The sequence below is a fragment of the Perissodus microlepis genome, chromosome 18 (assembly GCF_051167445.1).
Source record: "Perissodus microlepis isolate ML-2025 ecotype Zambia chromosome 18, ASM5116744v1, whole genome shotgun sequence".
Classification (NCBI taxonomy): Eukaryota; Metazoa; Chordata; class Actinopteri; order Cichliformes; family Cichlidae; genus Perissodus; species Perissodus microlepis.
In genome coordinates this window covers 7,405,203-7,426,090 of record NC_140478.1, presented here as the reverse complement: position 1 = coordinate 7,426,090, position 20,888 = coordinate 7,405,203, and the positions used below count along the sequence as shown (strand labels likewise).

The following is a 20,888-nucleotide window of genomic DNA, read 5'->3' as shown; positions in this document are numbered from 1 at the left end:
TCTCTGAATTTTGCAAAAAAATGAATGTTCTCTCAGCTTGATACCATTAGTTCAAATTGGTTTGTACTGTGAGAACAGTTGATGTGAGAATAGCTCTATGATATCTGTACAGAAGAAAAGTAAAGCAAACATTTAGAGGCAGCACATGCAGCACATAATGCATCTGTCTGCTGTTTCAGTAGCATTTGTCATATCATCTCCTGCCAAAACTAGTTTCTTCAAAAATGACAATGTTAATCTGTTATTAAATTAGCAACATCATGGTGTTAACTGAAATGTTCTGAAAACTCAGTGCACCTTCAGATTTAAAATTGCTGTTTCTGTAACAGTGTCTTGAAATTGCCTTGGGAAAATCTGAATAACTGAACAAGTAATATATATATATATATATATATATATATATATATATATATAAATTAAATATTTTAAGAGTGTCTTACGATTGATAATGAATGCGGCTGCTCGTCTCCTTACTGAGCAGCGTGTCTCTATTACCCCTGTCCTTGCTGATCTGCATTGGCTTCCCGTTAAGTATCGCATTTAATTCAAAATCCTGCTGCTCACCTTCTGAATTATTAACAATATAGCGCCAAGCTACCTCATTGAACTACTTAGATTATACACCCCTACTAGAGCACTAAGATCATCTTCCCAGTCACTCTTGGTACTGCCGAGATCCCGGCTGAAGACTAGAGGTGACCGCGCGTTTGCCTTGGCTGCACCCGATCTATGGAATAACCTCCCCATCGCTATACGCAAGTCTGATTCCATTCAATCCTTCAAATCGCGGTTAAAAACCCACTTATTGAGCCTCGCCTTTTCTACCAGTTAAAGCTTGCTTGTTAGTTAGCTTAATGCTTATTCTTATCTTTGGTTTATTCTTAATTATTTTTAATCATTTTTAAATTTTTGACTGTTTTATCCCTTACACTTATTGCTCTTTTATGCTTTTATATGCATTTCTTTTGCTTTTGTGTTTTAATGCCATCTAACCTGCTAGCATGTTTTGGTACCTTGCTGTAGCCCTCATCCTTCCCTCTTACTTCATCTTACCCTCTTACATGTTAAGCACTTTGGTACACCATTGGTTTTAAATGTGCTATATAAATAAAGTTGGTTGTTGTTGCTGTTGTTATAAAACCAACTTGAACCTTGTTATATTTGCATCAACTTATCTCAGAGAAGCTTTGTTGTTGAGGTTTCACAAGCCTGTTTTATCTGACTTTAACTTGGAGGACTTGTTGGTGGGAGAGTACTGCAATTACTAGTACGGAAGCCCACATTACAGATTTGATATTAACAGACTTGGAAAGACAACAAACACGGTGAGAAATAATGTTGGTTTCCATGGATAAAAGACTTGGATGTCTGTAATCCCGATCCACAAAGTCACATACCCTCACAAGTTTGTCTCACTGTGATGTTGTCAAATTTGCCGAATTCTTCAGATTGCGTGTTGTGGGACCAGACACTTGTCAGGGGTGGGCTATCTTTTATTCCGTCAGCCGGTGTGTTTGTGTGATGTTGTTCTCACTCACATTTACAGATCTATCTGATTCCTTTAGCTTTAGCTGAGCTGATAACAGCTCCGTTGTGTGCCAAATGGTGATATCTTACCTTTTCCCTTCACTCACTTTCTATCTCCCCTACCTCACTTATTCTTGTCGGTGGCCACTGTGTGCGTGCTAGGACAAAGGTGCTTTTTGAATTTAAGTGCATGTGCGTCTGCTTTTTCTATAGAAATATCAGTTTTTTGGGTCCTCCATGCTTTTATCACATAGGTGTGCCCGATGGATGAGAAGAGGAACATATTATGTAAACTGCAAAGCCAGCAAAAGGACTGATAATGTACTGCTTTAATGGGCTGACAGCTAAACATAAACCAACACACATGAACGAGCCTGTTATCTTGATTAATATGTCTCAGCAGAAGGAATGAATGGACAACTCAGAGAGCCAGAGCAGCTTCTCTTAACTGTCTCTTAATCTTTTCGTTTTCTTTATCTCCTTAAACCCTTCTGTTTTTTTAAATCTTAGGCTCTTTTAATTTAGGTTTTTTTTTTAACAGTAGGTTTTCTGGCCATATTCTACCTGTCTTTTAATAATATCTGTGCGGAGCGCTCAAATGCACACTCTGCTTTTATCTCTCTCCTTCATTCTCTCACTTCTTTTAATTTAAACGCTGCCTTATCGCAGCAAAATGTTGTAAATATTGGCTCAGCGCAGGTGGGGAACAGCAATTTGAATACACTTCAAAAGACAAAATTAAATGTTTAACTGACAAATGAAGCGTATCCGAGCTAATGAAATGACAGCGCTCCTCTAATATATGCCGTTGCGTGTCTCTCCCCAGGTATGTGGTCCTTCTCCGTTTCCGAGCTGGCCATCCCGGGCGCTGAGATAGGACGCATCTCCGCAATGGACGCTGACCTGGGTGAGAACGCCAAGCTGGAATATACCATCCTGGAGGGGGAGAGCGGGGACACGTTCAATATCACTGGACTGAACCAAGAGGCGGTCATCACACTCAACAAGGTGAATGAAGGATGACAGAGAATGAGGGGTGGACAGATGGAGGGAGATATTGATGAAAGAGTGGGCAGGAGAGGAGGGAAGGGTTTCGTAAAGGTTACCACAGATAGTGGCTGAGGAGGAGAAAACCAGAGCTAGAAGAATGAGCAGTAAAAGAGCGCACATATGGAGTCATTTTGTAAAGGTAAAAGGCAGCAAAGGAGACAGGAAACAGATGATGAGGGGGAGGACAGACGATGACACGGGTAGTGTAGGCCGGTCTGTAGAGAACAGTTTTGTTTTGCCTATGAGTCGAAGTACAGCTAACAACATGCTGCCTAAGCCTATCAACCTGGAATTACCTGGAACTAAACAATAATGCTATATAAACTCACACAATTCATCACTGAACAGCCCTTTCAGCGAGGACTTTAATACAGCTGAGCTGCATTCTTCTTACCTGTTTTCCTTATTTGTCTCCCATCGAGGAAGAGCGTATTGTTGGGTTTTTTGACAAATGAATCTCCGGCTTGATTCCACTCACTGCGAACCAGCCTCTTTTTATCAGCACATCCATCTGTTTAAAGCAAACATAATGAAATATCTCCGCAAAAGTCAATCGAAAGCGTGACACATCCAAATGCAAATGCTTGCAGTGGCAGAGTTGAGTGTCATTTTTTCGAGGCGGTTTGTCTCCGGCCTTTTAGCACATCCTTGCATGAATTGCAGAGCATTTGCATGTACAAGAGAATCAATAAGGCTCTGGCTTTCTATTTTGAGTTCAGTTGGAAAAATGCTATCATGCACAAATGATAGAACAGATCATTAGCCATGCAAATGCAGTCTATATGGATGTCATTTAAAATGTCTTGCCCTGTGACAGCTGGGATGTGCTCCAGCCCACCCTGCGACCCTAAAACTGGATAATCGGAAGAGAATGGATGGATGTATATTGTGATATACTATAAAAAATCATGGTTTGTGTTAAAATAGCTGTATTAACTGCATATCACAGCACAAGCCTCTCCTTCATTTTCTTGGTTATCAGGGTGATGAGTCCTGTAACCAGCGTGAATCCTACCACATCTGATTTTTGATTGGTTACATGAAATTAAGCCACAGCGATGCCACAGATACATTTGAAAAAAGAGATATTTTATTTTATTAACAAAAAGGAACCCAGTTGTCTACATAGACACCATTCATCAACTTAAGTTGATGTTGGTGTTCATTTTTGTAAATGATGGTCTTATTTACAGAATAAATTAGATAATAAAGCAGGGTTTGCCTTAGCGGATGGTTAGCTTGTGATTGTCTAGACATCACTGTATGAACATGCTGTCTTTGGTTTATCAGTCAGAACCATCTCTCACTCAGGGATTCATGGTTCATGTCTGGTTTAATAAAAACGGGATTGCAACAGCCAAAAATGCTCAAGTTGAGGCTTTAAAATGAGAGGTTGCAGTTGTTACATCTATTCTTTATATAGAGTCTCCTTTTTAACCCCAGCAAGAATCAGCCCCAGTTGTTTTTTTTAATGCAGGCTGCAGATGGATAGATCCCTTTAGTGTAAAGCTAGAATTTTTGGTTTCAGTCATTCCCCAAGCTGCCTGCCATGCTGACTGATCACCTTTTTGCACAGGTGTATGTGCATTGTGGAAGTGATGACTGCCAGTGTGCCTTGTATCCGTATGAGGAGAGGAATCAGTCATGGTCATGTGTAGTGTGCATATGAGCAGGGCTGTGGGAGGCTAATATGAGCTATGGTGCTTTGATTTTAAATGAGTTCTTCAGAAGTGTCGAAATACACATGAGTCGCCTTTATTGTTGTTAGCCGTTTCTCTGACGTGTGAGTCAGTCACTCAGTCAGAGAGCGTGTGCTTCAGCACGTGTTGTGCCACCTGTGTTATACTGCCAGGTGTCATACCCATGAAGCTGCAACAAAAGAGAAAGCATAATTTTGCGTGTGCTTGTGATCACATGTAATATGATCAATCCAATGAAAAGACTGCATCAAAAAAATCACCTGTGTTACCAGCGTAACACATTCTTCCTCTGCGATTGAGCTCGATTGCTCGATGAGTATTAAAATCGTATCAATGAGCGGCACACCGCACAAGGCCATGTGTCCACTCACAAAAACAAGCACATATTGTAGACTTTCTTTCACACAAGCCCACATACAAAGTCCTGATGCAAAAATGAAAAATACCACAGCTAGCACACCAGATCTGCTGCTGGGAATTCAGCAAAAACTTCAGGACATTAGTTAGTCTGTTTACAATAATGAGTGTACTAATGCGAAAATTCTTTTTGTTTTTCATTTACTTTTATACATTTTTTTTATTAGGAGCTAACCCTGGACCTACAAAATACACACCCTCCATAGAAAGCATTGAGATTTGGACTAACATATTAGTCCAATTGAATTTACTGGCAATACACTGAGAAAAATATGGAATATTTCCAGCCACCTTGCTAAGTACACCTGTACAACTGCTCATTAATTTAGAAATCTAATAAGCCAGTGTTTCCCAACCCTTTGGAGCCACATCACATATTTCACATTAGAAAAATCGCACAGCACCCCACCAAACAAAAATGTCACAAACAGCATATTGATTATTTTTCCCAGCGGACCAGGTACAGCAGAATTGGCTCGGTTTGTCCCCAGTATACTTTTCCTGCTTTCTTCTGAGCACTACTCATGCTAGGGCCTTCATCTGCGTCCAAAGTTTCTACAGGACTCAGGTCAGATTGACTACTTTTTCAGACTATTATGTAATTTCTTTTTCATCTTCTTCTGTTTTACTAGCAGTTGGCAACCCATTTAATTAGAGCAGGTAGTTGTACTGCCCTCTAGTGGAAGAGAATGTAATTGTTCTGCCCGTTACTCACGCTGGTCGCTTAGAGTACTGATCAGGTGGAACCAGACAATCTTCTACATTACATCTGATTATTTCTCACGGCACTGTAATAAGCCAATCATATGGCAGCAACTTGCCATATGCATTTTAAAAAATAACCTTTTTATTGTCCTGTGTTTATGGATTTCCAAGCATGTATTGGCAACTGGGATGGTTTCAGTGCCCTCTGGCACTATTCAACATCAACACTACCACATGGTTGAAGGGCGTTTCTCCCATCTGTCTTAAAATTTTTATTTACTGTCCATTAAAAAGGCCGATACAGATATATCAACAAACAGCTCACTTCTGCTGATATATCAGCGTGTCTGAGTAACTGCTGATCCAGTGAGCGAGAGGCCAGAGGCGAACGGCCAGACTGCTTCAAGCTGATAGGAAGGCATCAGTAACTCAAATAACCAAGGTACGCAGAAGATGACCTCAGTAGTTTACTATTTAGTAAAGAAATTAAATTACTACTACTAATAATAATACAAACAGCAATGCTCTTTTTAATTGTACATAATGCAAAACAAATGCCATATACAGGCAGCTATAGTACATGATATGGCTCATTGTATGCTCAGACTGTCTGTGTGTCTCTCTTTCAGAATAACTGACAGAGCACTTCTACACTAAATAGGGCTCAATTAGTTCCATCTATTAAAACTGCATAGGCAGAAATGGATGCTTTTGACTGTGATCCCTCAGGACCCCAGTACATTTGAATGTTTAAAAAAGCACTTGTCACAGCAGATAGCAGGAAACAATGAGTCACAAACTGATTGGCCAAATAGTGACAAACTGGAGCAATAGATCAAAGCATTTCTAAGATGTGACAGACATTTTGCCTCTGGGGTCTGTGAGAACCCCCGTCACCGGGATGAGGTCTTTGTTTGGTTGTAGCATGTTTGACTTTATGGTAGCGCTAAAGCTATTTCTTCAAAATTTGTCACACTCCTCAGCCAACCCGGTGAGTTCTATGCCAGAGTGCTGTAGAGGAGAATCCATCTTTTAGCTGGACAATGCGGTTTTCTTTCTGGTCGTAAATTGCTGGACCAACTTTTAATCCTCTCGAGGATATTGGAGGATGCGTGAGAGTGGGCTCATAATACTGGGCCAGTTATTCCACTGTATCCCTTTGGGAAGTTCCCTTATGGGAGCTTGGTTTGTATTTGCTGGGAGTAAATTTGAATTTTTATATTTTAGATAACTGGATGTAAAAGTCTCAAATCTTTGCAAATGCACACGAAGCTTCTGAAACCTTTCCGCATCGTTTTTGGGAAATGCAAACTGCAATCTGGCTAAATCTGCAGAAAAAACAACAACAAAACAAAACAGAAAAAAAAGCTATTTGTATTCAAAAATTTATGTTGTTTTTATTTTTGCTGGTGAGTGCCTGACTGCACAAATGTTTTGGTTGGTGTACTGAAAGCCATGCAGGTGTGCATACCGGTGTATGCGTGCACATGTAAACACTTGAAATTTCTGTGAATTTATCATTGTGTCAGTTCTCAGCCTTGGGTTTGCAGGATTCGTTAAAAACAATCCGCACCCAGAGGTGGCGTGTAGAGCAGGATTTCCAAGTTCCTTTGAAGAGACGCGCCGAGGTAGAGCAAGGACTGGATATGGTGAGAGGTGCAAGAGAAAGAAATCTAAGCCAAGGACTTGGGAACAAGGCGAAAGAGTGCAGGTGAAGAAGGAAAGAAACGATGGGAGAGCTGAAGGAGGAATGTTAAATTGAGGTCCTGCGAGGCGGTGACAGCAGAGAGTGCGGTATAACAAGGGGGTTAGAGTAAGAAGCGACCGAGAGAGATGCGCAAAGAGACAGGGAGAGAGACACAGAGACAGCAATGGAGAAATTAGCTCAGCTATAGGCTGCGAAGCACAGGAGGTTAGAAATACCCATCCGGAGAGACAAGCAGACAAAAAAAGCAGAAAAAATAAATAATAAAAAAGAGAGGTACAGTTATTAGGAGAGGGGGAGACAGCATGGCGACAATAAGACAGACTGAAGAAGAGTTGGGGAGAATAGGTGAGCATCAGCATGTGGTGAATGGTGAAAATCACATGTAAACAATTACACTAAAGACCTCCCACCTCCAGCATTAGCTGCGCTGGATTCAGCCACAGACGCAAGGCAAAAAAAATACAATTAATATTTCAACATGGCCTCCTCTGCGCTGCTTTACTCTCTCTGCAAAGGCACCAGAGAAATAGATTAGAATAGATTAGAGCAGGCTTGCTGTTCCAGTTAAATAAAACTGGATAATCACAGGTTACATGTGGATCAATTCTGAATGCTTACAAAGTGGAACATATATTGAATATTTACAGATGCTGCAAGGCACAATTTCCTGAGTATTTACAACAAGCTGTAGCCCCAGCAGTATTGGGATTTTGGTGGGGGGGTAAAGGTGGGTGTGTTACACAAACTCTGTATGTGAATTTAAAATAATCTGACTTCAGTAGGTTAAAAGGATTTAGCCTTTCAGGGAATTCATGCATAACTAATGGAAATCATGTATGATTGGCTACGATTAATAGAATTAAACAAACAAAGCATAAAATTAGCGCTAAGCTCCCCCTCAGTTTATACTTCATGAAACAAACAAAAATAAATAAATAAAACAAAATGTGTGTGTGTGTGTGTGTGTTTTCAAGCGTGCGTATGTTTGGGTTGCGTTAATAATGACTCATATGCCCTGCTGTCCGTTTCCCAGAGTCAGAAGGCTTTCACAGTGCGAAGAATTTAAACAGAGGAGTGAGATGATCTGTGCGCCTCCGGAGAAAGAAGGATTTCCAAGTGGAACAATTTGTGTTGCCACAGAGCCGGCCTTGACCTCGCTGGTCTTCTCGCTGCTGTGGGCTGAATCTCTTTAACCGCTGATCTACGGCGTGCATTCTCTCACAGGCAGAGATACGGAGAAACGAACACGCACATCTGCACAAGCACCAATAAACCACACACATATATATATAGATATACAGGCACGCATCAATATTACACACTTGACCTTGCAGCTCCCTGTTTAAACTTTGGATATTGAAGAAAAAGAGCTACACGGAGAAACGATCGAGGGTGGGGAGGGCTGCGTCTTTACTTCAGAATGATTGTAGGTGGGTCGGAGCGGCAGGAGGGTTAACAGCAGATTAGAAGGAAACGGGGTCAAAAGAGAGGGGAGAAGAGATTTGGGGTGTGTAAAATAAGACAGAGAGAGAGAGAGCGTAAACGAAGGACGCGGACAAAGAATCAGACTCTGGATAGCGCCCCTTTGAATAGAGAGAAAGAGGAAAACATCCCTGTGAAAGGGCGAGGGTTAGGCGGGGACACGCCATAGAAAGCTGGGTCATTAACAGCCTGTAAGTCTGGGTGACGACTGAAGCTGCTTATCATCGCTTATTTACTGTCAGTCCCACAGAGACACCCCCTAGCAATAAAAAGATTTCCCTCCTCCTCTATTTCCACTCTTCCCGTCGCCCCTCTCCTCTTCCTCCTCCCATCATCATCAGCCCCCCCTCTCTCTGCATCATGTTACTCTCCCCGTCTGATCTCCATACATGTCCAAAGAAAATGCAGTGCACGGGAGACACACAAGCTCACATGCAAACACACACACAGGCGCCCTCCCCCACCCAATATCTGGCTTGCTCCCTCACCTCGTCCTCGCTCTGTTTTGTGTCTGGAGGCCATGTCAGACAGTGTGTGCTGTTTGTGGCTCTGACTCAGCCTAGGTCTGCCTCATTTGCATTCACACATGGAAACACACATTTCCAGACGCAAACAGGCACAGGCTAATACACACATCAACAACCCATTCACTCTTTTTGAAACTAATTTCCTCTTTCCAGTTTCCTCTTCTTCTATAGTCTTTATTCTATTCCTCTCTGCTCCCTGACTGGTCAGCGCTGCTTTGCTGCAGCTATTTACGTACACATCGATTCTAATGAACGTACACATTCCTGCTAATAGATTTTTGATACAGCATGCGAGTGAGGCCACAGACTAAGGAGCAGGTAATTTCAGAATTAGGAGAACACTTTGCACAATAGTAATTTCTTGACATTGCTCTGCAGCAGTGCCCCCTAATGGCTAGCGGATAACATTCACGGGTGGGGGGGGGGGGGTCCGCTGGTTAAAGCTTCCTTGAATTTTCAATCCACTAATCAGAATGAAATTAACTGGAGCAAGAAGTAGAAAAGAGAAAGACTCAGCTAATAGGCAGAGGTGCTTTACATGCAAATCAGACAGGTGATAAAGGGTCTAGTGTGTCTGGCAATCTGAGGTCACACACATTAAAAAACCAGAGACTCTGAACACAAACATAACATAATAGCCGTTTTCAAAATACCTCATTACACATATACTGAATTAAGCAGCATCTGTATAACAAAGTGGGATCACTTGACGCAACACTAAACATGTCACAACATCATTAAGAAGAATCTGGCGGCATCCCAATTCAGGAGGTTCCTTTTGAGGTATGTTTACGGGGGGGGGGGGTGCTGTGAGCTGTGTAAGCCTGCTATTTGCGCGCTTTTTATTTCCTCCTTACCTGGGGGACAAGCTAGCTCACGCGTGTGTCAGTTTGCAGTTATTATTTCCATATGCTCTCACTTAAAACGGCTGGCTAATCCTCGGTCACACGCCAGCAGCGTGCCCAGGATTATCTGTGTTTGTTTTCTCACGCGGAGGAGAGATTGTGTTAATCTCCTCACAGGGAAAGAGAGAGAGAGGGGGAAAGAGAGATGGAGGAAAAGAAAAGAAGAAGAGAGACCAGTGTATTGCTTGTAAGTTTTCTTAACAAAAAGAAAAAATTGAAAAAAGGAAGACACAAGACCTCTGAGAGTGAAATAAGACAGAAGACGAGACAAGTGACAGAGGGATGGGGAGGCAGCAGAGGAAGAACAAAGTCAAAAGGGAGATTTAGGAGAGTCTTTGTTCTCTCAACTCTGCAGTAGTGCCTGTTGGCAGAAATGTCCAAAGCTGAGTTTGTCATCAGACAAATGTGATGTATGATCTTGATTTAGAATGCACAAAATCAAAAAGGAACTCAATCTGCCAAGGACAGCGGGGTGCTGAGCGCACACTACAGACCATATATATACACACTGTGCTGCGCACACCCACTCGCATGTGTGTTCACCCTAAATCACACAGGCTTCCATATCCTTTTTTTATTTTACATCTACTACGGTGAAGGCAGGGAGAATCACCTCCTCAGGGATTAGAAGCCTCAGCCGCCCATTAATGTACAGTTATTGTACAGTACGCTCAATGTGCGCGTGCACACTACCGCGCACTTTCTCAGTCAAGCGTGCAGGCCTATGGCTCGGCCTCTTTGAGGAGAGATGTATTATGTATTGCCAGTCTTGCATGCAGGTTAGCTAATTAATTTCTGCTAACTGTGAAGCAAATTTTAAAAGGTATAGAATTTGAATTTCAAAACAGACCATTGGAGCGCCGCATCACAGGACACGAGGTTACACTTGTAGAGCGTGTGGGCGGGGAAGCAGAGGGGAGTGCTAACTAGGAGTGAGAAAGTATGTATGTGTGTGACGCTGATTTAATGATTATTTTCAGTTTGTCGACTCTTCTGGGTGAATATCTGTAAAGGTCAGGAAATCAAGCCTAGTATTAAGTTTTGAAACTGCTTGTTTTATTTAAACAGTGTAGAGCAGAGAGATTCGTCAATTTTCAGTGATATAAAATTAAGGAAATCTACTGGGGAAAAAATCTAATAAAATCAAGGTGAAACATCACAAGCAGATTAACTTAAGACTAAATTCATGTACTGACTTTTTTAATAGTACAATCCCTTTATGGCATTACCTTGTTAGACATTTCCCTTTGACAGTGTTCTTTACAAGACAAAATCACCCAGTTCTGCACTCTGGAAAAAACAAGTCTGATTCATTATCACGTTCATCCACCACTGTGTGGGAAAACCTCAGGCAATTTATACTGTATGTTTAGATTCTTATCCATCACATACAATACCATTGGAGAGGCATTTGATTGGTCCTAAATTCATTCTGCAGCAGTGCAACAACCCCAAACATGCAGCCAGAGTCATAAAGAACTATCTACAGTGACAAGAACAGATGGTAGAGCCCGCAGCCCTGGTGTCAACATTATGGAGTCTGTCTAGGATTACATGAAGAGACAGAAGACACCGAGAAAGCCTAAGGTCACAGGAGAACTGTGGCACCTTCTCTGACATGCTTCCAACAGCCTACCTGCCAAGCAAAACCTGTGCGTGGGCATCCAGAGGACCGGTGCTTTTCTCAGGGCAAAGGGTGGTCACATTAAATATTCATTTGGTTTGCATTCTGTAAGAAAAGGCAACTTTATGGCATTATTTCAAAGGTATCCAAACCTTTTCTTTTTTTAAATTCTGTATTTCATGCAGTAAGCAGCTCTCAAAGGTGCAGGCAGGAAGTAGAATTAAACAACATAAGGCTCGGGGGCCAGAATTGACCCTGAAAACACTCCAGTATGGCCCATGGGATGGCTTTGGAAAATGTTAAGGGCACAAATTTTGGACTTTTAACTGTATTTTCATTTGTTTTTTAAGCTTTTTTTTTTTTTTTTTTTTTTTACTGATAAAGACCTCCTAAAAACATTCATACTACATCTAAGTAAGTAATAGACAAACAATTAAATGAAAGAAAGAGTATTACTTTATTATCTGCTATAGAAATTATTATTTTTTACATTGCACTTTTTTCTTTAATATTAGGATATATCGGGGATTTAACCTCTAATGAGACCACAAATATGAGTTTGACATCCCTGCTTTAAATGTTGACACTTTTAAGGAAGAAAGTATTAATAACAGTGGTTTAGCACCTCATCATAACAAGACGATTCCTGGTCCGAAGCACCTGAAGGCTGGTGCCGTCTGTGTGGGGATGTTCTTCGAGTACTTGCATGGACTTGCTCCCACAGTCTAAAGACATACATATTAGATTACCAGCCAGTAGGTGTGAATGTGAGTGTGAATGGTTGTCTGTCTCTCTGTGCTGGCCTTCCAAAAGACTGATGACCGATGGATGAATGGATGGATTGCAATGTGCAAGTAGTATTTTTTCTTTCTCTTCATCAAGTCAGACTTGATTTTCCCTCTGTTACTGCAGTCTGCCCATAATTTATTGAGAAAATTCACATTGTGTGAAGTCCCACTACCTCATTTAGCATACAGTGAAATTGTTAAATGCAGCAAGATTGCCATAACTGTGAAGTACAAGCTGCAGGGGAATCATGACAAAATGTGATATCTTGTCAGCGGTTCAAGAAAGGTAAGAAACTGAATTCAAGCAACACGGACCAGAATATGAAGATTAAGACCTGGTTCAGCCTTAGATGTACAGTATTTTACTTTTACATTAAGATCACTAAAACAACAGTGTAATGGCAACCAAATGGCTGACAGCATTATGCTGTAATGCTCATATTCTATCCAGCACTATAAGATTTTTTTTGCAGTAAGAAACTGCTCTAGATTGCAGTAGGTCCACTGTATAATCACAGTTTCATGCTAGCTAATCTGGCTGACAGTACGTTACGGTAATTTTACAGGGAAATTTGTTACAGTGTATCACTCAGCCCCATCTCCTATTCTTTTGGTCTCCACTACCTCTGCAACAGCCTTCTTAAATTAATGTTAAGCTAAGAGTTCAAGCTGCTCTAAATCACAGTCTCAGCCTTCAGTGAAGGTGGTGAGCCAAGGGTAAATGAAGTCAGCGTTACTGCTTTCTTATTCGGCGCGTAAGGAAGACGCCTGGGGTTTGTGCAAGTGACATGCAATCAGTTGGTGGCTACGCTGCTTATGTAGCTAATGTCAGCAATCCACAGCAAAAATGCTCTGTCAAATTTCAGGAAAACCATTTTAAATATGAGCTTTCTTTGGCTTGAAATAGACCAGAATTTGAACCTTTGTTCCTTGTGAGAGGACATTTGCAACAACTGCATGTGGAACCTCACAGGTCCTCCAACATGACATGTGTATGTATGTGTACAAGTGTCTTACAAGTAGATGTGAATACATGAGTGAGGATTTTTTTTATGATATCAAAAAGTAAAAAGGAAGACGAACAGTGGGGTCGCTGTGTCCTTACTGTAAGGGTGTAGGAAGGAGAAGGATGAGTGTGTGTGTTGTGGTTTGTCAGAGCCGGTGCCCTGTCGCGCGCACACCAGGGAGGGAAAAAAGATAGGTGTGGGCGGGTAAGTCGGGGACTAGGTGATGGAGTGTGTGAGGCAGCAGAGGAGGGGGAGCGGAGTGATGGAGTGCTGGGTGGAGGGAGGGCGGAGGGTGATGAGTGTGTGCTCACAGTGTAAGTGACACCTCTCCTCCTCAGACAGATTGTCTCTCTCTCCCTGTAATGGGGACCCCGTTAGAGAACCTTTTCCCTCCATCTACCCCCCTTCTGCACACACACTTTGTCACCATTCCCATGTCTCTCTCTCTCACACACTCTGTAACAATTTTTCTTCTGTATTTATTTTCTTCTATCTGCCCAGATATGTCCACAAATTGGCTACATTTCTGTGCATTTCAATTCGCCCCTTTCTCTGCATAATTTTTAATCAATCTGCACCTCGTTCTGAGACTGCTGATTGTCAAGCAGTTTACGCTGATTTACAGCTCAGAGAGCGAGAAGAAAAGCGAAGGAAAAATAGCAAAAGAGAGATCAGAAAGGAAGGAGAGGGAGGATATCAATATTCCCACTGCCGGTGGGATCCTCACAATGATTTTCTTCTCAGCTCCTGTTTGAATCTGACAGCGAAAATTCTGCATAGCTAGAGAGCCCATTTATCCCCTGTCCATCATAGTTCCCTGTGCCAATCACACTGAGATGAATTATATGCGTACTTGCTTTTAAGGACACTCAGATACTCACAGAGGATCTGAGGATACACAGGCTCAAAGAACCACTTGTACTTCCACGCACAAGTCCACACACACACCTGCCATTACCTCAAACAGGTATTTTGAACCAGACCCAAACGTGTTCGTTTTCTGAAATTTAATCAACAGCAGGTGTATGTCAGGGTGCGTGTGTGAGACAGTGGATGTATGTGATTGCTTGTGTGTGCCCGTGCCCTCACTAACAATCATCTCAGCAAACCAGATCAGAGGCTATCTCTTCGCTTCAGAGGCGCCGCGCTGGCGGGAGAGCGACACACAATCACAAAGACACCTCAGACAAATAGGCTTCATAACTTGTCTGTAACAAACAATGACTGGGGCCTGAGCCCCTATCCCAAATGAAATCTCTTGCACCTGTGTAGATGCAAGGATACAAAGGAATTTTTAATGCTCCCCCAAGTCAGGTACGAGTCTCCATGGTGATAGCAGAGTCGCTATGGTGATAAAGAGATGGCGTTCAAAACAATGGAAGCATTTTTATGAAATATGTGAGGGAGGGGGGTCTTATCATGAAAATATATTCTTTATAGAGCCATACAGGCCAAACCATTTGTACTCCTAATGAACATATGCACACAAAAGCAAGTTTCATACACTTTACAGGGTCTGAAACTATGCCAACCAGCATGTTTGCAACATTGTAACACAATATACAACCTGCCAGGTACCCACCAACACACTTCCCACTGTTTTTGCTAACACTGCAGTACCATATGAGCTAGATAAAATGGTCATAGCAACTACTCAGTGTAGCACGAGTCTGCATGCACATAGCAACACTACACTGTAACAAATGTACTTTTTAAAATAGAATAAATGAAGACAATTTTTACAGTGTGCCCACTGTAATTATTCGTGTACTGTAAAAAATCTTTCTGTGCTGTACAGAATTGAAGATTTATTGTATAATAGTTGTTCCATTGCTATCACACTTGTTGATATAGTTTGGCTTATACAACTATTTAAAGCTACCTAAAACCTTGGAAGCAGACCATTTACATTTCTGTGAGTCCCAAGTAAAATTGCTGGATTAAACCAAAAGGGCTTCAGTTTGCTGTTAATACTGATTTTTTCCTAAAAGTAGGGTAAAGTATTTAGCTTTATTCACCAAAAAACACTACATTGCAATACAAAATATTCTGTATTTTTACTTTTAAGTCTCACCAACACAGTATTCAAACTCTACAGATATACATCATCCATTCTTAGCATGTCAACATTATCCAAACATCAACTCCAGAAATGTCAAACCAACATCCAAACAAGTAGTTACCTCGGTGTTGAAGCTGTGAAGAAGCCTTTCAACTTTTTTTGAGCATCCGGAGTCTCATTGGCAATGCTGTAACATCAACGCCTCATGAATGTCTTTTCCAACTTCACACAAAACCCACCATCTAAGCATCCACCCACAACATCCTTCAAAGTATCGCTTCAAAAAATCCAAACGTCACAACATGTAAGGTAACCAGAATATTATTCACTCTAAATTATTCTTAGATGCTTTAGGATGTGACCGTTCTCTAGCCTGCGCGAGCTCTTATCTGTTGGAAGAATTCATTATTTTCCATCTCTCGGCTTTAGATATGTAATTTAGCAGTCATTTGTGGAAAATTTAGTGTGAGAAATAGACCAAATGAAGGCACGTTAAAAAAAAGGCTTTTGGATCTGATGTTTGTAACAGTGACATTTGCATAATTTCTCGCTTTTAAAAAATGTCTCTATTGCTCATTTCAAAATATGTAAATGCATAAACCTTAGATGATTATACTACGCAAAAAAAACTCTTTCATTTTTCACAACTGTAAAGCTTACCTCGTTCTTCTCTCCTCCACAGGCCGTAGACTATGAGAGTCGGAGCTCCTATTCCTTCTCTGTTGAGGTCCTTAACCCGATAGTGGACCCCCGCTTCCTACGTCGAGGCCCCTTTAAAGATCGGGCTTCAATCCGAGTTGCAGTCCTGGATGCGGACGAGCCACCGAGGTTCTCTCGGGCCAGATATCACATGGATGTTTCAGAGAACTGCCCGCCGGCCTGCACAGTGGGCCGAGTCAGTGCAGTAGACCCCGATACTGGTCTGACCAATAATATCAGGTAGAGTACAAAGCCTCTGCATTTCAGCAGGACATGTAGTCTTCCTATACATTTAGGTTGGAACTTTTCACTGTTGAGATAGCGAACAGCCTACCTGGGCTCCTTTTGAACAGGTTATTTTTTAAAGAAAGCTAGTCTTTCCAGTTTTCATGCTGAGATAGTAGCTGTAACTTAATCTTTGGTGTAAAACATGACACTGGTATCAGTTTTATCATCTGCCACCCAGGAAGAAAGCAAATAAGCCCATTTCTCAAAATGTTCCTCTCAGTATTTGCTGTTTATGAACTCATAACAAAACAGCTTTACAGGAGTTTTATTGCTGAAAGACAAATCAAGCATTTAATGGTGCTGGGACTTATATATATCTTCATTTGTTTTACTGTTTTAGAGGATATCATTTGTTTTTTGTCCAGCCACAAGCAAGGGATAGCCAGGCTTTTTGAATTAAATTCAAACCAGGCTCTTCAGCTAAAAGAAACAAGACACAACAATAAGAGCTAACCAAATAAAAATAAGCCAACCAAATGCCCACACAGTGTTCCCACGAGCCAGACAGAAACCACAGACGCTTGCAGCTTCCAGTGCTTCGCTTGTGTTTGCGGTGGGTTTTGTCTCAAATAGTATGAGGAGGGAAGCAAGCGATTTGTCTGTAAAAACCACAGAAAACCGTGTCCCAATTAAAAGCAGAAGTGCTAAAAGCGAGTATGTGGGGAGGAATGATAGCTGGTATATTCATGGAGATATTTAGATAATCGGTAGCACTTCAAAAGAACTCTTATCAGCTGTGATAATCTCACTATATTAATTCTTTGGCCATTTGAATGCCGACTTCCTTATCGCTCCCTCACACACTTGCCCTGTCTTCTTCTTTCGCTCCGCACCCCACTGCCTTCCCCGCATGCATCTTCCTTTCACTCATTCTTTCGATATTTCTCCCTGCCCTCTCCTCATTTCACCCGTCTATATCCTCAAACCCAACTTTCTCTTCTTCAGGTTCTCCATTGATCCTCAGTCAGACCCAGAGGCTCTGTTTCGTATCACACCAGAGACCGGTCTCATCACCACAGCGATGGAGCTGGACCGGGAGCGTGAGCACTGGCACAACATTACAGTCATCGCCACCCAGAGAGGTCAGAGGTCACTCTTCTTACAACACTTAATCCGGAGACATCGTTAGAACTCGTTCATTGGATTATTTATTTTATTAGAGCTAACCCTTGACAACGAAGCTAGCATTTTCCCCACCTCTGACACCTTAACCACTGATGAGTAAGAGGTTTAAGAGACTAGAAACTGTGTTTTTTACGCTATCTGAAAGGCACAGTATCCACTGTATGATGCAGTTTACTAAGCGGCTTAGCTCTCAAGTCATCAAACCATGAGAGAAATGCTGTTTGGCGCCATGAACAGTGTGTTACAGCGTGTCAGAGAATCAATTGATCCGTATTGTGCGAGTTATCTGATGCCGCAATAGATCTGTTCTCGTAAGGATTCAACTGGAAACACTGAATTAAAGCAACAAATCGAACTCAGGATTTGATTTGCAGACAGAACATGATAGCACAGGGGATCTGTAAATATCTTTCTGTTTCCAAGTATGTAGGATGTCAAGCAACAAGACAGTTAAGTTCAAGTTATACATGTTCCCTCAGGAAAAAAAAGATAAATAGAAAATGCCAGGGGCAAGATCATCAGTAGGTTCCACTAGTAGCTGCTCTCAAGCTTTCAGTCATGATTAAGGTTATCTAACTGTCTCTTGTCATTTGTGCAATTTAATTAATAATGAATTTTGATTTAATGAGTATATATTTAATGTGCTGTTGATTCTTTCATAAATGTATTCACATTGGCAGAAGTAAAGCCAATTATAGTCCAGTAGGCCCAATTACAGCTCAGCCCCTACATCCTCTAATAACACACTTTAAGTCTCGTTGCTTGCTCACGTGGAGGCTTGGCAACAATAACAGATGTTCCAGAACAACTAGCTTAAAATTGCTGTCAGATATAAATGTGTTAAAGATACGTGTTCATCCATCAGGTAGCAGGATACCAGCCACTTCAGTAGGTACACCAGCTCCAACACTTATTAATCACCCAATCATATGACAGCAGTGCATTCAGACATGGAGATATCAAGAAAACCTGCTGAAATTCAAACTGAGACACTGGCAAGAAAAAAGGTGGTTTAAGTAAATTTAAATGTGACATGGTTGTTGGTCTAGACTGAGCTTTTCAGAAACTCAGATTTTGCTATACAACCTTCTCTAGTGAGAACAGCTTTATTAGAAAAATATCCAGTGAGTAGCAGTTTTCGTGGAGAATATGCCTTGTTGACATCAGAGGTCAGAGGAGAATGGCAGACTTTGGTTGTAACCACTCACTACGACCAAAGTACACAGAAGAACATTTCTGAATGCATAACAGGTCAAACCTTGAAGCAGATGGGCTTCAGCAGCAGACGATCACACCGGTCTCCACTCCTGTCAGCAAAGAACAGGAAACTGTGGCTGCAATTCACACAGGCTCAACAAATCCATCCTACCTTTTATCAACTGTAAGCAGGTGTGGAGGTTATTTTCTTTACACTCTACGCTTTAGATCACTCAACTGAGCATCGTTTAAATGCCACAGCTAACTGAGTATTGTTACTGACCTCTCCATCCCTTTATGGAGGGAGACTCAAACATACTCAAACAGGAGTAAATAGGAATAAATTAGCTGGTTTCTATTGTGTATGTATTAATATACATGCAGTATAGTATACTGTTCTTTGAAAGAACAGTTGTACTGTTCTTTCAAAGCTTCTGAGTTGTATAAATTGTCTTGTTTAAATAATTGTCTGTCAGAAATCAAACAATGGTTAAATGACAATTTCCTTCAGTTAAATGCAGATAAAACAGAAACTTTGATTATTGCACCTGATCACATGCTCTCAGAAATTAGGCAGCATATCAGTTTTTTAGACCCTTCATTTCAGTCGAGTCTCAGAAACTTAGGTGTTATATTTGACAGTTCAATGTCTCTTGAGAAACACTCTAAACAACTTGTCCGGAACTGTTTTTATCATCTAAGAAACATTTCAAAACTCAGACTACTGGTGTCAAAGGCAGAACTTGAGATGATTATTCATGCTTTTATCTCTTCTCGTTTGGATTATTGTAACGGTCTTTTTACGTGTCTCAACAAATCAGCTCTGGATCGCCTTCAGTCTGTACAGAATGCAGCGGCAAGACTTTTAACTGGTACAAACAAGAGGTCACACATTACTCCAGTTTTGGCTTCTCTTCATTGGTTGCCTGTAAATTTTAGGGTTCATTTTAAAATTTTAGTTGTAACTTTTAGAGCTCTGCACGGTGAAGCTCCCCAGTATATCTCTGACCTGCTGAAACCTCATGCTTCATCCCGAGCACTTAGGTCTTCAAGTCAGAGGCTACTGGTGGTCCCACGTACTAGGTTTAAAACACGTGGGGATCGGGCTTTTCAGGCACTGGCACCTAGGCTGTGGAACTCTCTGCCGTTGTCTTTACGCTGTCTAGACTCTACTGACTCCTTTAAAAAGCAGCTGAAGACATTTTTATACAAACGGGCTTTTAATTAATTTTAACTTGTATGTCTGATCTTATTGTAAAGCACTTTGTGATTTTTATCTGTGAAATGTGCTATATAAATAAATTTTACTTACTTACTTATCACTGTGTGTATGTGACAACCTTCACTGCCATGACGGAGCATATCATCCAATTCCAAACTTGCGGTTAATTTATTATTTTTTTATTCTTATTTTAGTACAAGGATACATCGTTAAAGAATATGTTATTTTTTCATTCGATTTCTTGACAAGAAAAATAGTAAATAACACCATATCAGCTTTTCTTAAAATGCCCTTCAGCCAGGTTAGTTAATGGATGGCACAGCCTTCGCAGCTTATTTAAATGTAAATAATTTATTTTTAAGCTTACTTAAGCTTTTGGCTTCACAAACTATGACCCTGAGAAATATGTCTATTAGAAGCACCGAATGAAGTAGTGTTGTGACATTTTCTGATTTTAATGTATATGACAAACTCTACAATAAAGTTATTTTATTGTAACCCAAATATTTATCAGTTTTAAATGAATCCAGACATTAACCTTAAACATAATATTGATGAGAAGAATGAATTTCCATTTGAGGGTATAATTCAATAAACTTTGTAACACATTATTGTAACTGGATCATATCTATTTTACAGTAAATTTGGCTTGTCAAATCATATAATCACATTGATACTGTAATCATCACAATATATTTAATAATCTAGAATAAATTAAATCATATTGTTGTGAAATGAAAACAATATGATGCTTTTATAAAGTGTTATAGATGCATAAATGTTAAAAAAAAGGGTATTTTTGGTTAGTGTTCAGCTGTTAGGCAACATGATAACATAATAAATGATATAGAGAAG

The 20,888-nt window shown here is 40.8% G+C and overlaps 1 protein-coding gene across 2 annotated transcripts in view; it reads left to right on the top strand.

Annotated features, from left to right (window-relative positions):
- The window catches only part of cdh24b (cadherin 24, type 2b), a 162,907-nt gene that overhangs the window by 119,737 nt on the left and 22,282 nt on the right, over window positions 1-20,888 (top strand). For both annotated transcript variants that reach the window (XM_084912913.1, XM_084912914.1), the window contains exons 6-8: window positions 2,354-2,535; window positions 16,185-16,441; window positions 17,435-17,571. In XM_084912913.1, coding sequence (XP_084769039.1) covers window positions 2,354-2,535; window positions 16,185-16,441; window positions 17,435-17,571 — 576 coding nt within the window. The remainder of the gene's footprint in view (window positions 1-2,353; window positions 2,536-16,184; window positions 16,442-17,434; window positions 17,572-20,888) is intronic.